This window comes from Lytechinus pictus, chromosome 16, assembly GCF_037042905.1.
Source record: "Lytechinus pictus isolate F3 Inbred chromosome 16, Lp3.0, whole genome shotgun sequence".
NCBI classification, from domain to species: domain Eukaryota; kingdom Metazoa; phylum Echinodermata; class Echinoidea; order Temnopleuroida; family Toxopneustidae; genus Lytechinus; species Lytechinus pictus.
The window spans coordinates 14,171,714-14,188,721 of record NC_087260.1 but is presented as its reverse complement, the minus strand read 5'-3'; the positions used below and the strand labels follow the sequence as shown (position 1 = coordinate 14,188,721).

General features: G+C 34.9%; 1 protein-coding gene across 2 annotated transcripts; it reads right to left on the bottom strand.

Annotated features, from left to right (window-relative positions):
* Nucleotides 1-494: 494 nt before the first annotated feature.
* On the bottom strand, nucleotides 495-7,177 carry LOC129278540 (cilia- and flagella-associated protein 300-like). Of its 2 annotated transcripts, none has more exons than XM_064111670.1 (6): nucleotides 7,067-7,177; nucleotides 6,188-6,260; nucleotides 5,062-5,228; nucleotides 4,078-4,250; nucleotides 3,501-3,555; nucleotides 495-2,274 (listed from the first exon to the last, which is right to left on the bottom strand). In XM_064111670.1, exons 1-6 carry the CDS (start codon nucleotides 7,142-7,144, stop codon nucleotides 2,143-2,145), a joined length of 678 nt encoding a protein of 225 aa, XP_063967740.1. In that variant the 5' UTR covers nucleotides 7,145-7,177; the 3' UTR covers nucleotides 495-2,142. The 2 variants fall into 2 exon arrangements, with proteins under 2 accessions (XP_063967740.1, XP_063967739.1); XM_064111669.1 differs by having other exon boundaries at nucleotides 3,489-3,555; nucleotides 7,067-7,176.
* Between the last annotated feature and the right edge of the window lie 9,831 nt (nucleotides 7,178-17,008).

Genomic DNA, 17,008 nt, shown 5'->3' with positions numbered 1-17,008 from the left:
AAGTTCGTATGCCACCAAGTGTGCATTGGTGCGAAGTACACGTGGAAAGTTTAAAAGGGATCATGGTTTTTAACTCTCTTCCATTTCACATCTCTCTCATGCCATCACTCTAAAAATGTCCCATCATACTCATTTTCATGCCATTGTCACATCAATGAAACCGACTCCAAACTGACAGATGGTATTATGTCATTGGAAATAGTGTGATAGATTTGGGCGGTCTAGGGTCGGTTTCACAGATGTGACTGTGCTGTCATGAGCTTGCTCTCTGGATTCCTGTGTCTGTCTACCCGAGAGAACCCTGCCCTTTTTCATAAAGCCTTGTTATAATAACAAATCCACAATTTCTAAAACAAGCTTACTATCAGCCAATCATATTGAATGATTTCAGTAGCTTTGAACTGTTATTGCAAATTTGCTAATATAACAAGTTTTATGACGCGGGCCCCTGTAATTGTTAAAGCCAAGCAAACACATTAAGTATATACTGTAGATAAAATGAAAGCACAAATTTAATTGAACATGGAAAGTCATGTATACACTATTTATACTGATATTCAGTTCACACACACACAACAACAACATTTCAATAATAATTACATTTTACAAGATAAGAAAAAAGTGAAATAACTTCCTTTCTACAATATTTAGAAGGAATATCCAATAACGCATGATCAAGGTGTAAAATTCAAGGACGGCTCAAGATTATAATAAAATGTAACTTAATACATGCAGGGGAACATGAAGTATTTAGAAACTTAGTTACCAAACACAGTCCCAATTCTCAAAAGAAGCATTGCCCCACTATGATCCAATTATATGCATGTGATAGTGGTAGGTGCGCACATTTAATAGTGCACCTAAAAATACAAGAAAAATGGATTACGCACCCCTTGTGAATTTTGGCCGGTTTGAGTCTGTTTTGTTGTGTCCTGGTGTAACTAAAATAAGTTTGTTTTCAAATTAATAGTTGAGTACACTCTCATTGAGAGGAAATGGACAACTACTTGAAGTAACTGATAATATGCAACACTTATGAATTGCTCCATCCTTCAAAAGATAATAATATTTCCCAAATAACTGGTAAAATTTAAGATGCAAACACCAAAACCAATAATTGTAATGTTATCTTCCATGAGATTTCTCACCCAATAGATTGCACCCATGTCAAAATTTGGATTTTCCTGCAATCTCTCTCTGCTCATGACAATGTTTATTTGCTTTGAGAATGCACATTTCAGAATCTAGCCTACATTGAAGATAACATACATAACATCACTGATGGTACAGACTGCAACATATGTATGCATGTATTAAGAGTATGGTATCCTATTAAATCAGCTGTACATAACAGCTCAGGTTTGATCCATTCTAGATATAGAATTGCAATTATTTTTGCGATGGTCTATCTCAGCCTTTCAATTTTGTTGATTACGTATGTAGGGATACAAATAAACATTTACTAACTCGCATGTTAGATCGCAAAGCCTAGCGTACCCTTGTTGATTCATTCTCGGATGCATCCGATATGTTGTGTAGTACTGTCTAAGGTCTTTTCCATCCAATATTAGGTGATAAGACATCACTGTTCACCCAATGATGGATTATCCATACACGTAATAATAGTAATAATTCATATTGTTTGAAATTGAAATCAGAAATAGAAATCCTCAAAAAAATAATTTTGCCCAATTGATCGTGAGCCCAGCAGTCGCTGAGCAGTGACGGATCAACTTTAATCTACCCCTTGAATCATTACATCAGACAGGGTGGCAGCAACTCTCATCTTTTAACATCTTCTGGTCTGACGCGGCGGGGGCTAGAACTTCCAAACACCCTATTGTGAGGTGGACGCTCTACTAACTAAGCTGGTTGATGCACGTCAGCATCTGTCCATAGGAAATAAGCCACGATACCGTACAGGCAATCATATGCCGGGTGTTATGTAAAGACACCACTCCAAAAGCGATGGTAGAGAAAACTGACTCGTCTTCTCAAGATATGCAAAGGTCTGCCGATGGTCTTTTCCAACCAAATTTGTGTACATCTATGTAAACATCCGTCCATAGGAAATTGATGACGTATCAGCGAAAACTGTTCATACTTTCATAAAGTTCAATACTGTTGAATGTATGAAATGGCTTATGTGAAGACGCCACTTCCAAAGCGATGGTAGAGGATACCGACGTGTCTTTTCAGGGGATCCACGATGAAGTAAGCAAAGGTCTGCCGATGATCTTGGTCACAAGGGTAAAACTGGAAATTGTCTTTATCCTACAAAAAACAGAAATATACAAACAATTGAAGGAGTAAGAGTCTTTTGTCATAAGGCACGACTGCATCGCATTCATTATGCAAAGTATTACCTGCTCAGTATTATAGGAATGTTTGCTCCTATTATGCTGTCATTGTTGAGGGCACTAAATCCCACATAAAATGTTAATGATGAATATTTCGACATTGAGTATCATAATGGATTGAACTTCTTTCTAGGAACCTGTGACCTATAAGATTAATAGATATGATTCTTCCATAAGTGTTCATAAAGACCGACTACCTTGCCTAGAATGAGAGCAGTAATTCACGAGATTGAATTTGACGTTAATCTGAAGCAGAGCTTACCCAGGCTTTTACCTTGAATACATGGGATATGACCAAAATTATACTTTAATGCATTAACCCTAAATAGACTGGGCTATTTCGATGCCTAAGACTGGGGGGGGGGGCTGATTCAGTCCCCCCTTATGATCTCGGCCGTCGATCGCGCGACGGCAATGAAAATTGGCACGCGCATTACCCATGGCATTATCTACAAAACTATAATATCAAATTCTGCGAAAAATCTCATTGCTCATTAATTATGCTAATTTATGCGTAAAATCATAAGTTTGCTCTAATTAATAAATTAATGCCCTTAAAATGCTAATTTTTGTTTCACATACTCTAGATAGGCATCTGATCAAATTCATTTTTCAAAAATTTCAACATCACATTTATTTTCTTATGTATTCTATTGTTTTCTAAATTTCTTATGTATTTCTTTGTTTTTTGACCTTTTGTTTTTTATTGTTTTTTCAATGGAAATTGTTGGGGACTTTATTTTGACCATAAACAAGATTAAATTAATTGATTTTAAGCAGTAAAAGGAAAAATAATGATACATTTTATGAATTTGGCTAAAAACACTATTTGCATTGGATTTGTACACAAATTCACGTTTTTGAGTAATTTTGGGTCTGCATGCACTTACGAAATGTTGCGTAATTTCGAAACCGCGTACCCAGGGGTCAAAATTATGGTCTCAAAAGTTGCGCTAGGCTTGAAAGTAAAAAGTCAGCGAGCGACACGGTCAAAAAATTTCGAGCAGCGGATTTATCGCGAAAAATGTCGAGGGGGAGCTGAATCAGCCCCCCCCCCCAGTCTTCTTAGGGTTAAGCCATGTTATGGGAGTAGTTAAGCAAAAGCTTGATTTAAAAGTCAGAGCGTACCCAGGCTTTCACCTTGAATACATGGGATATGACCCTCAGTTCTTTGGTGGATGAATCCTTTTGGACACTGGCAAATAAAAGAAGGAAAGGATGATTATAAAGAAAATAATAACACATGGAATATTGATTAGGAAGTGTAAATGTAGGACTGGGTATTCAATTCTGAAGATCAACTATAGTTTTATAAGATAGGGTCTTGGGCAGACCAGCAGAACATAAAGCAAAAGCAGATTAATTCACTTTTGATAGTAAGAATTTTCCATACAAGATCATCGCACTTAATTCTAATCATGATTAATTAAATGCAAGTCTCTCTGTACATTCTGTGATGAATAAAATTATGAATGAAATAATAATAATCATAATTATAATTATAACAACAATAATAATAATAATAGTAATTACAGCAATATCAATGATATTTATATAGCGATTTTGACCAAAGTTCCAATGCGCAGTACAAAATGAAAACAATGAGAATTACCATACAAGGATAGGCCTACATCATATTCTGCCTCGGAAAATATATATGGTCCATACATGATTTGAAAGCACTTGAAGAATTAAAGTTTTGAAGAGTTTACCGTACCTGACAAGATCTTTGTAGAGTAGCTTAGTGGTATCCAGGTAAGGCGTAATGCTATCCTCATACTGGCACAGAGATCCACCAAGACATAAATGCTCAAAGAGACGGAAGAGAAACTGCTCCCTCTCCAGCTCAGAGAAGACCTCGTAATTATCAGAGTCTTCAAGGAGAATCATCTAGAAATGATCAAGATCAAGACATACGGGAACAATGTCGGACAGATAATACAAAATATCAAAATCAAGATGTGGAGCCTTTTTGCCAAGTGGATTAGTCTCCAGACTTTGAAACAGAGGGTTGTGGGTTCAAATCCCAGCCATGTCATAATTTCCATCGGCAAGGAATTGATCCACATCCAGGTGAGGTAAATGGGTACCTGTCATGAAATGCAGTGCACGAAACAGCTGCTCTGCATTATTTGTAGAATGCTTAGAGACTTCTGATAAAGTAATGTTAAGCACTATATATAAAGCGAATATAATCATTTTTAGAAAGTATTATAATTACTAAACAAACCTAAAACCAACAAGACAAAATGAATTAAATGAATAGGATAGGTTAGTAATGACAGAAAATCAAATAGCCTTTTGATGGATTGATCGTCCGTATTGATATTTTAGTTTTCAAAAAAGCTCTAAGATTTATACTACTTGAAAATACTTCCTGTGAACAATTTGAGACATTGAGATTAGTCTTCCTCTACTACATACTTTACCTCAAAATTTTTACACCATTTTAAAGCAACAACATCGATTATTTTTCAGATCAAACAGGAAATAGAAACAGAAGCCATTGTGCAATTACATCATTTTCAAATAATGGCCAAGATTTTTCACTCTACAACATCCCTTTAGTTTTCATTTGAACAACACTACACATCAATTGCAAATATCAGTTGAAAATTTACAATCGATGGATTAATTTCACTCAAAAAAATAATTTGAAATTCTTGTTTAAAAAAGTTGACCATAACTCTTAACCACACACCTTTCTGACTTCATCCGATATTGTGAAATCCTCGTAAAACTCATCAAAGCACTTGACGATGCGGCCACCTTCTCTCACAAGCTCCTCCCCCTCCAGACGATCAAAGAAGGTCATCGACGTCACAGAACAAGGAACTTGCACAACCTCCACCTTCTCTGCTGTGAATCCTGCAGTAGGTTAACAAAGCATGAAGACCAGTGAAAAATAAGAGGGGGCTTTGGGCAATTATCCCTCAAAACTTATTAAATAGACACCATAAATGAAAGAGAAAAAATACACCCACAGATTATGTTTTATGTCTATGGTTCATAGTGTGTTAAAGTTTTTAATTGGTGGACTTCGAAGGAGCCCCACAAAAAATAAAAACATTCATTTTTTACACTGATAATGACAATTCAAAATGAAAAAAAAAAAAACAACTAACATTCATGAACATACAAACAGGGGGGGGGGATTAAGGAAGGCAGTTGCCCCCCCCCCCAAAAAAAAAAATTGACTTCAATTTAAAAGATACAAAAACGCCGTATGACACACTCGGCCACTTCGCTCCCTTGCTTTTGTGTTTTTACAAAAATTTATACGTGTCTTGGCCCTCCCACCTCCCGGAAAAATGTCTGTGTACGTCCATGCTACCATTGAATAGGGTGTAATAGACGTATGAGAATAACCAGTCCATAGTCTACAATTTCCAGGTGCTGATGGAAACACTATTTGGTACCCAAACGATTTGCCTCAACTGCACTGCACACAGAATGTGCTCCCTCCCATACCAAGGTACGGTATCACAATCAATTGCAAAACTCCATTACAGGTACGCTTTATTTTTCATGTGCATTCGGTTCAAAAGACTGACCATCTATCCTAACTGTTTCAAAATTCAAATTTACAAAAACAATAGATCATAATAACTTATGAAATATGGCCCAAACCTGAAATCAAACTCTTATTCCCATAAGATAAGGCCACCTTGGGACCCCTTGCACAAAAATATTTTCACCAAAAATACCTGAATTTTCTTTGGTGAAAAGCTTCTAAAGTGACCACGTTGGTTGATATTTTTAATTCTTAAAAAATAAACTTTTGACATTCAAAATAGTGTTGAATAATACGAAAAATTAATACTCACCAGGAGGACCCCAAGATCCACTGTCTGATAGTAAACTTAAGGTTGCCATGACAACAGGGTCTTTGAAGAAATCCTTATGTAAATCAATGTTAAAACAACACCAAATTACGCTACTTTGCTTTAAGTATTCACAGGAGTTTGTAATTATAAGATATATTAAAATTCTATGCAAATAAAGTCTTAGCCTATATTTTTAACAAATCATTTATACAGGAATATTGACTATAAAGGAGCACAAGCATAGCTTGTTTTCCTTGGAAACTGTCCATAAAGACAATCTGCTCATAGAGACCACTTTTTTACTTCTTCAGTTGGTGTTGATACCATAGCATGTACCTCAACCAAAATATCTAAATACAATGGCCCATTGTAAACATTCCAGGAATTCTCCATGACTTATGAATGAAAAATGGAATTGGAAAAATGAAACAAAAATGAAATTTATAAATGTAAAATCAAATTGAATATAGATATACTAATGATAGTGGGTCTGTGTATGATTGAGTAAAAATAAACATGTAGTAATATATAGCTCTAAAAAATCTAGACCACAACCACATCTCTATTTGTATTCTATTGGGTATTTTTGGTGTGAACAATTGTTTTCTTGTCTTTTCAGGAGGGAGGGAGAGGTAGATGGGGGGGGGGGGCTATGAAATTATGCACAGGAAAATGCTCTCCATGAGTGGTAATACGGTAACTTTATTTCTTATCCCTTTTTTTTTCTTTTTTGAAGAAATAGGCTCCTCTGGTAAATGTTGGATCTACCTTTGGATAGAGGGATTACTTTTTTTTTTTTTTTTTTTTACTTCTACAGCCTTTTAAAGAGACTTGGAGATCTGCTAAGTTAGTTTAGAGATAGGAGTAGTCTGTACTTACCAAAATAAAGTCATCCTTCTGATAAGCTTGAAATAGTTGGTCATAGCTGAAATACTGCACAAACATCCGGCCCTTCATTCCCCTGAAAATTACAAAGAAATCTTTGTTACTAAACACTTTCTTCCCTATTGAAATTACATGTATGGCTGAACACACAGAATCTGCTGAGCTCTTGCACCACCCCCGAATGACAATTATTGGAATAACAAAATGAAATAAATATCAAATTAATAAATAAATTTAGTGAAAAGTTAGTAAATTTGTGCCAAACAGAAATTTTATTTTTCCAGATTTTAGTAAAAACACACACAAATAAAAATTTGAAATCTATCTCTTAATCTGTCAAAAGAAGCCCCTGATTTTTTACTGTCCATATATCCCATACATTAGTTAAAAACTAATTGAGATATTTTTTCAAGTTATATCTCATAATACAATACTTGTATTGTTGCATCTCCGGGAATTAGTTCTAATTTAATAAGTATGAAAATGTTATACCACAAAAAGTCTCAAAAATATAGTTTACTTTTTAGTTAAAACTTAATTAAATATAAAAAATTATTACGTATGGGACCACTGGCGGATCCAGGGGGGGAGCATGGCTGGCCTGTGCCCCCCCCCCCCCCCTTCAGAAGCAAAATTAAAATTTGTAATGTAAAAAATGCCGTTGAAACAGAAGTGTGCCCCCCCCCCCTATCAAAGTGAAGACTTTTTGTTAAAAACCTTTTAGTTTTATTTGTTTGCTTGTCAAATTTTTCCATGGAAAAATGTGCCCCCCCCCCCCTTTTGGAAAATCCTGGATACGCACAATGTCAATTGGGAGATTTGTACATAGTGAATGGAGAAAAACAAATTTCAAGAGTGCTCTAAAAAGTGATTATTTACCTTTTCTTTAGTTTTTAAAGACTGATTTGTTATAAATACTGATTAATGAAAACATTCAAAGCGAAAAAAATGATGTGAAAATGGAAAAATATGAAGAAAAAACATATAGAAATACATAGGAAATTCATGAAAACATGAAAAACAAGAATTTTTTTTTGTTGAAATGGCTGATTTTCTGTGTCCCATAGCATAGGTAACGACTAACGGCACATCTTTTCTCTCTAAAAGGTTTGGTCATATTGTCACCATTTTCTGCATGATTATTCTTCTCCTAGTCCTAGATGTCTATGTTGCATCATGAGGGTACTCAATCTAATCAAAGTCATTCAACACTATTTTTCAGGTCATTAAACTTAAAGCCTCTGAAATGTCCCATACGTAACGCGCACGAATTCTTGGACTTGCCCTTTGCAATTATAATTTACAAATTAGTAAAGGGAAATTCAGAACATCATTTTAATTTAAAGATTTTTTTCATTTAGGCCTAGGCTAGGGCATGTAACTTTAGTCACAGGGCCTAGGCTAGGCCTATAATAAGGCTATATAGTCACGTATTGTATTACCGGACACTATTATGATTCCGGACGCGCATATTACTGCGTTCGAAAACAATTTCGTACCGTAAGACTTCCGCAATTCAATTTCACAGAGCAATACATAGAACAGGATTGCAAACAAGGCGAAAAAAATCCAACTTCTACCTTATTTATCTCTAAAATGACAGAAAATGCTTGAAATATCAAATAACATAGTTTTGCATTAACAATTGATATATTTTCTAACGGAAATATGGGTCTGATCTGCCGAATTTCAATCTCGTCCGCTCCTTCGATCGAATGATGAGGTGTGGTTTATTGTGGGTGATCGTCGACGGCTAGTTCTCAAGGTACCCGTGCGCGAGGTTTACCTTGAGTATAACCGTCGACGATCGGCAGCGCATCGATAGAACTTGATGAGCGTCACGATACGAACGAGCATAATATTGGAAAGTTCAATGAAACATGCAGCTAACAAGAAAAAATAAAATAAGTTTAATATCAAACACGAATTTATTATTACCAACATCTGCTCAGAATCGATATAAAAACAGCAAAAAAAAACTTAGAATTTACTCATGATATGATATAAGAAGAAAAAATCACACAAATTTGTTCTAACATCATTATAATCAAGAATATCTTTACCCGTCCGGCGCGCGTCCGGAATCATGATGTAATTTGTCACGCACGAAAAATAACTGTTTTTCGTGGAGGGGTATGCGGCAAGTGCGATGCAAAGAAAATGGTTGGTAAATATAAAATAATTTTACCATATTCATAATTTTCAGAATATTTGGAATAGCAAGTGTGAATTTTTCTTGATTGTATTTCCTCTAGTTGTCATTTTTAAAGCACTGAAATAAAGGTGTCCGGCAATAGGATACACTGCCATATATTCATTATTTTATTATAATAAATCAATTGTCCAAAAGGCCCATGCCATGGATCCGGGGGCTTACCTTTAGAATCCAATGTCATGAATCGATTACAAAAATCTCTAGATTTTAAAACGAGAAAACAACGGATACGACGTACCGGTACTTCTTAACTTTTTTAGAAATTACGTTTTTGAGATGAAAACGGATACATGGATACTAAGATACGTGGATACACATGGATACGAGGATACGTGGATACTGGGATACGTGGATACTACTACCGTACTGATAAATGGATACATGGATACGAAGATACGTGGATACGCGGATACGTGGATACTACTACCGTACTGATAACTGGATACATGGATACGAGGATACGTGGATACGCGGATACGTGGATACTACTACCGTACTGATAACTGGATACATGGATACGAAGATACGCGGATACGTGGATACGAGGATACGGGCAGCTGGGATAATGTTTGTGGATACGGGGGAGGGGGTACAGGGGAGTATCCAGCTTTCGCCAAAGGGGGGGGGGTGGAAAGAGGGAGAGTCGTGGGGGTATGTTATACAGGGGAGGATCCATGCACCTTTCGCGAAAAGGGGGAAAAGAAGGGAGAATCAGAAAATATTTTCATCCACATTTCAGTCGGTCGATCTGTCGTTAACTAAAAGTAGAATTTTGTTGGTTTATATTCTTTTCTTGGTTTAACATGGCCCAGTGCAGTACGTGTCTCAGTCATCTTATTTAAAAAAAATCATTTTCAAGACAATACAGGCATATAGCTCATTTTTTTGTCCTTGTTTAAACACTTTTCCTTTTCCTTTACGTTGTTTTTCTCCTTTCTTTTCTTCTTTTTTTTTTAATATATTTTTCTTTTCTCTTTTATATTCTTCCTTTCTTGTCCATTCTATTTTTGTTTCTTTTTTAATTAAAAGAAAAATTGTACAGGCCTACCTATTTTTTTTTAAATCAAATTCTTGTGATTTTCACAGTAAATTATAAGACAGAAAACTGGACTTTTGGTTCGTATAAATTAAAATAATATATACATGTATATACCCTTCTTTTTAGAATTGTAGAGCAATATTTTTGCTGTTTTTTCTCTATAAATCTAGAGATTATGATGAATATGACATGGATTCTGAATGTTTAGGAGGATAAATATGAAGCGATTCGTATAATATAGGCATAGCTCATTTTCTGTCCTTGTTTGAACCCCGCGGGGGGGGGGCACTTACATTGACGAGTGGATATACCATGCGCGACCAAAAAATAAACACGTAAAAAGGATGTCTTTTTCACGATAGGGCACGTTATGTACGTAACGTGATAAGGGTGTCAAAAACACAAAAATAATGAAAAAAGGGTATCTATTTCGCTAGGAAAATTACGCGTTTAGGGTCGAATTCGCGGGGATGATAAAACAAAATTAAAATGTTTTATAAAGGATGTCCTTTTTGCCCCAACACTTCGTATTTAGAGTCACGATTTGCGCGAGGTGTAGAAGGTGGGGTCGTACTAAACCAAATAAGGTAAAGCCGACGACCGAAGGACCCGTAACAATAAAACATTCCTGTACTTGTTTTCCTTTACGTTGTTTTTCTCCTTTCTTTTCTTCTTTTTTTTTTTAATATATTTTTCTTTTCTCTTTTATATTCTTCCTTTCTTGTCCATTCTATTTTTGTTTCTTTTTTAATTAAAAAAAAAATTGTACAGGCCTACCTATTTTTTTTTAAATCAAATTCTTGTGATTTTCACAGTAAATTATAAGACAGAAAACTGGACTTTTGGTTCGTATAATTAAAATAATATATACATGTATATACCCTTCTTTTTAGAATTGTAGAGCAATATTTTTGCTGTTTTTTCTCTATAAATCTAGAGATTATGATGAATATGACATGGATTCTGAATGCATTAGGAATATAAACTTGAATTTCTGTTTTTTCTTATATTCCTTTTTCACATTTTTTTCTCTTTTTTTATTTCATCTTTCTTTCCTCGTCTCATGCCGGTCTCACGTTCATGCCGGTCATTAACTTCAATAGATTACGTAATCACTATTAAATCTTAATCCCTCCTTTCAAGAATTTGGGGTATTAATCTTACACGGTATTAAAGGCATTCACAGGTGGTTCTTTATCAATGAACTGAAGGAATTCTGAAGTGACATTTTTTAACATAATTAAATCGAATTACATGTGTTGTGCAAGCACGTCATGTTTCAAAATTTCCAATTGTTGAAAATAAGCGTATCTTTAAATGTCATAACTTTCTTATTTTATATTCGATTTTGATAAATTTTCAGTATACTGCATTCGAGCAAGACAGTGTCTAATTACCAGTTTATTAATAAGGTGATGTTGTAACTGTAGGTATGTCGTGTATGCATTTTTCGTTACAGCATAATCGTAGATGATAATAAATATTGGCAATTAAACACATTATTTAACGTAAATTACTAAAGAATTTTTAATGCATACAACAAGACCCCCCCCCAAAAAAAAAAGCAAGGAATGTCCGTTTTTAGGTCTAAATTTATGTACAAAACGTACTTAAAATATGAAGTTTCCGATCGCAATAGGCCCTATAACATATTTTAAATCGCGCTTCGCACTCGAATCAGTAATATTGTTTAGTCAGATATAACATTCCTGTTCACCATTTCAAAAAACGCTAAGAAAGTCATGTCTTTTCATAAACCGGTCAACTTATTCAATTTTTAACTAGGTCTAAATTCAGAAAAATATTTATTAAAAAAAACATCATTTTTGATAAAAATTAAGATATAGAACGAATCATATAGGACTAATACTTATCCGTATTTATAATCAGAACGAGACATTCACATTACAACCCACCAATTAAAGTTTAATCCAATTTATGCTTAAAACGAGATATTATATCATAGGCGTCATTGCATGCCGATGTTCTGTTACAATTGCAGTTCTCCATGCTCTCTTGATACATGTAGTCTTCTAAATGTATAAGTAGGAAGATAATTTTTGAAAAGAAGTAAATTATATGCCAATAATGCAATATATCATTCACAAAACTTGTATTGCACTCCCTTACTTCATATTCCTATTTTTCTTCATTCTCCTCCTCCGTCTTCTCCTTTTATCCTATTTTCCCCCTTCTGTAATTCCTCTTCTATTTCTCTTCATCAAGTTCACTCTTTCTAAAAATTTTTAAAAGAAGTAAATTATATGCCAATAATTATAAATAGAACGAGTCATATGAGATAATTTATAATCAGAACGAGACATTCACATAACAAGACATAGGAATGAAATTAATTTGTTTAAAAAAAGGATTGTGATATTGGCCCTATGATGTGTCTCGTTGCAATTACCAACAGGAGTGAGTGAAATTAATTGTCCAATTGTAACCAATGTTTTGAAATTGATTGGTCATTTTAATATAACCAAAACGTATATCGTTCTTATTATCCCCTTACTTAACTATTTTGTTGTTCTCTGTTGCTCGTGTCTTATTACTTATCACTGAGTTGTACATGATTGTAATTGTTTTGCGAAATATAAGCGAAAAACTTCCAAATGTCATAACTTTCTTATTTTACATACGTTTTTTGATGAAATTGGCTTGTTTCTTATTTCTCTATTGATTCAAATCAATAACTTTTTGGGTAGACTTGACCTTTAAGCTGCATATTCGTACATGTTATTATATTAGCCTTCTTTTATGTTGACTGAAAAATCTATAATAATCCAAATAGTTTATTTATATTTTGTTTACTGAAATCAACTTAATTAAATAAAATCAATCCTAAAAAGGATCAAGATTAATTGGTCAAATTGTAATCATATGGGCTTAGGGAATTGATATATGTCTCGTTATAATTATAAAGAGAGCAGCCAATTTTTAAAGATTCACTGATGAAAGTAGCCTTTTCTATCTTTTCTCTCAAGAAAAATACAGATTAAAAGTGACGATGTCAATTATCTGAAAATAAGGTAATTAGGGTCTGTGATGCTTCGTTCTAAAAGTACACTTAGTATCATGCACTTCATGTGTTTTCCATGTTCCAGAGTATCAAAAACTCCTTGATGTTCTTATCCAAGTATCTATGTATCTAAGTTTCATGTAGGCATGTGCCCGTAGCCGCGTATCCAAGTATCCATGTAACCAAAGGTATCTAAGATCCCCGTATCCACGTATCCGCGTATCCACGTATCCAAGTATCCAAGTCTCCAATAGTATCCAAGTATCCACGTATCCACGTATCCGCGTATCCACGTATCCACGTATCCAAGTATCCAAGTATCCAATAGTATCAAAGTATCCACGTATCCACGTATCCGCGTATCCACGTATCCAAGTATCCAAGTATCCAAGTATCCAATAGTATCCAAGTATCCACGTATCCACGTATCCGCGTATCCACGTATCCAAGTATCCGCGTATCCAACAGTATCCAAGTATCCACGTATCCGCGTATCCACGTATCCACGTATCCACGTATCCAAGTATCCAAGTATCCAAGTCTCCAATAGTATCCAAGTATCCACGTATCCACGTATCCGCGTATCCACGTATCCACGTATCCAAGTATCCAAGTGTCCAATAGTATCCGCGTATCCACGTATCCGCGTATCCACGTATCCACGTATCCAAGTATCCAAGTATCCAAGTATCCAATAGTATCCAAGTATCCACGTATCCACGTATCCGCGTATCCACGTATCCAAGTATCCAAGTATCCAACAGTATCCAAGTATCCACGTATCCACGTATCCACGTATCCAAGTATCCAAGTATCCAATAGTATCCACGTATCCGCGTATCCACGTATCCAAGTATCCAAGTATCCAATAGTATCCAAGTATCCACGTATCCATGTATTCATATCCATACATGTTTTAATATAATAGTATCCAAGTATTCTGTATCCATATATAGATATCAACGTATATCATTCCTTAAACAACATCATCAACATAATTATATACCATTGCACGTGTCCTCGATCACGCGCCCCCTCTTTGATCCCTTCATATATATCATCCCTTTTTAAGTCCTCTGATTATTATATCACCTGCCATTACTTCACTCTCTCCTACTACATCCACCACATTGGACAAGTCGTGTACTCCCTCTACGGGGCCATCCCCCCTCCCCCATCTGCCCCCTCCCCCCATCCTTTATCCATCTCCCGATCCGATTCCTGCTTGTCGCCGGGGACTCTTAATTCACTCACGAACGTAGAGGGCGACAAAACTGATATCGCACCACACCGGCAGCAGCAATGTAGGTAATTGCCATAGAGATGTATACTAACTACGCTAGAGTGCGGAGTCGCCATAGGCGCGCGTACTTAACGTCTTTGATTGTGTGGAGCGTGGCGGCCATTGCTCGATAGGTATAGATTCGCAAAAGTACCCGGATGTACCCATAGCTCGTGCGTTGTAACGCTGTGAAAAGGGGTGCCGTCTCCGGCCTTTATCTTGAAGAAAAGAACACAACCTCATAAAAATCGAAAATATGAATGACAAATTGCATCTCAATACACTATTAGAGTGATTACATGGGGATTATGCTATTAATTTGGCATTTTAAAAACCTGATTTCTCGGGATGAATTTCTAAATAATTTGCATTTACCTGTCCGTTTTAGTAGGCCTGTAATAGATAACAATGTTGATATACTATCATATAAACAATCATATAAAAATAAAAACATACAGCGGACATTAATAGAAAGATTGACAATTAATTCAAAAGACTGCAGTGAATTAGCCCTTCTCTGGATTTCCCTACCTTTAACTGCATCGTCCTCCTTCCATCCTTCCCACATATACGTCCTTTGATTCTATGTTTATGTTGGATATAATTTTGTAATTTCTATATAGGCCTACATGATATGTAACTTGCTTTAATTTGTATGAAATATAGGCCTATCATTTTTATATATTAAGTTGTACAATAATTCTGTATAAGTTAGTGTTTTGATCTACATGCGCTATTAAAGGGCATCTCATTATTGTTCTTGGTGAGCCTCCCGTTACACCATCAATGTTGAAATTTGTGTTATTTGGTGAACGTGCTGATTTTGTTCTTATAGGAACATAATAAATTCCCCAAAATCTGCAGGCCTATATGGCCCGAAAATAAAATATTGATTTAAAATGTCGAGAATATAGCCTAATTTGTTCAAACTTATTTATTATTTATTTATTTATTTTGTTTTATTTATTTTATACTGCAGGGTAGGCCTGTTCAGTTCTTAAAACTGCTTTACAAAGGCGCCCTGCAGTTTAAAATACATGTCAAGATAACTATGAACAACATCAACAAACAACATCAAAAATACAAAATATCTAACATCAGAAACACCAAAATATAGAGTGGGAAGTGACAATTTAAACATACATAGCATTGTAAATCAAAGGAATATCATTTCGCTCTTTCAAAAATGACAGTTTTAATTCCCTTCACTTTAAGTTAGATTTGTTTTAATTCGCTTTTTAGGGGCCGTGTGTGCAATTAAAATAACAAACACACCTAAGCAAATTCGCTTTAACATACTGATCAAAATAAAATACAGGGGGCGCGACCGGACCCCTCCCTGAAATGAAAATGAACATTACACATAATAAATGATTGTGATTTTATACACCCCATCACTTTCAAAATCATTCCGCGACGCCGTTATATAATATAATAATTTTGTTCATCCATGGAAATCTTATTTAAAAAAAACTGATCGAATAACCAAACTCAGGTCCATAGGCCAGCAAATGACATTAAAGGAAGAAAACTAGAAAATCAAATTCAGTTATACTTTTAAAATGAAAAACAAAACTGGATATTCAAAACGCGTGTTTATCTGTTTATATGTTAGGCCGGTGCCAGTGCTTACAAATATTTGCCATAAAGTTCATTTATTCAAGCGACACAGACACAGTTAATTAACACAATTTCAAGGCAGGTATCAAATTTGAGATTAAATTAGGATTTTTAATATCTTATTCCAAGTATTGTCACTTTTGCAATATTATTGTTTCATAATTATGTTTGGTTTTAGTACTCACAATTTTGCAACCGTTTTCATAATTATGATAAGTTTGCATTGATGTCTTTCATGATATTAGTTTTATACACTCTTGCAGTAGTAATAATATTCTTTATAGTATAATACAAATTATATATCATAATCCCGCCCCTTTTCTTCTCTCCTTCTCCCCCTTCTTCCTCTCCTTATTATTCTATCCTTGATTTGTTCACATGATATTGGTCCAATCATTATAGGATCAGAAACAACGGCGATAAACAAAATATTTCAGCCAGTTTGCCGATCAGCATATTTTCAGCCGGGGAGAATCAAGTCTATACTTTCCAGAAAATCAAAGTAAAATTGTTTTGCACATTGTGATTTGTTTACTCTCCGAAGTTTTAAAATGTTTGTAAGGCAATAACACTGTACATAAACATCCAACCCCTCATTAGGCCTCCTGTACATTGCAAAATTGTACGACTGCATGCGCGCATTTGATATGCAAATTTTGCTGTCAACAAACTTTTCTATACATTGATCTTTATATACATATTTATAAATATGATGGGATGGTTGCCAGCAAAGGAAATCTAAATCATCAATTTTTAAC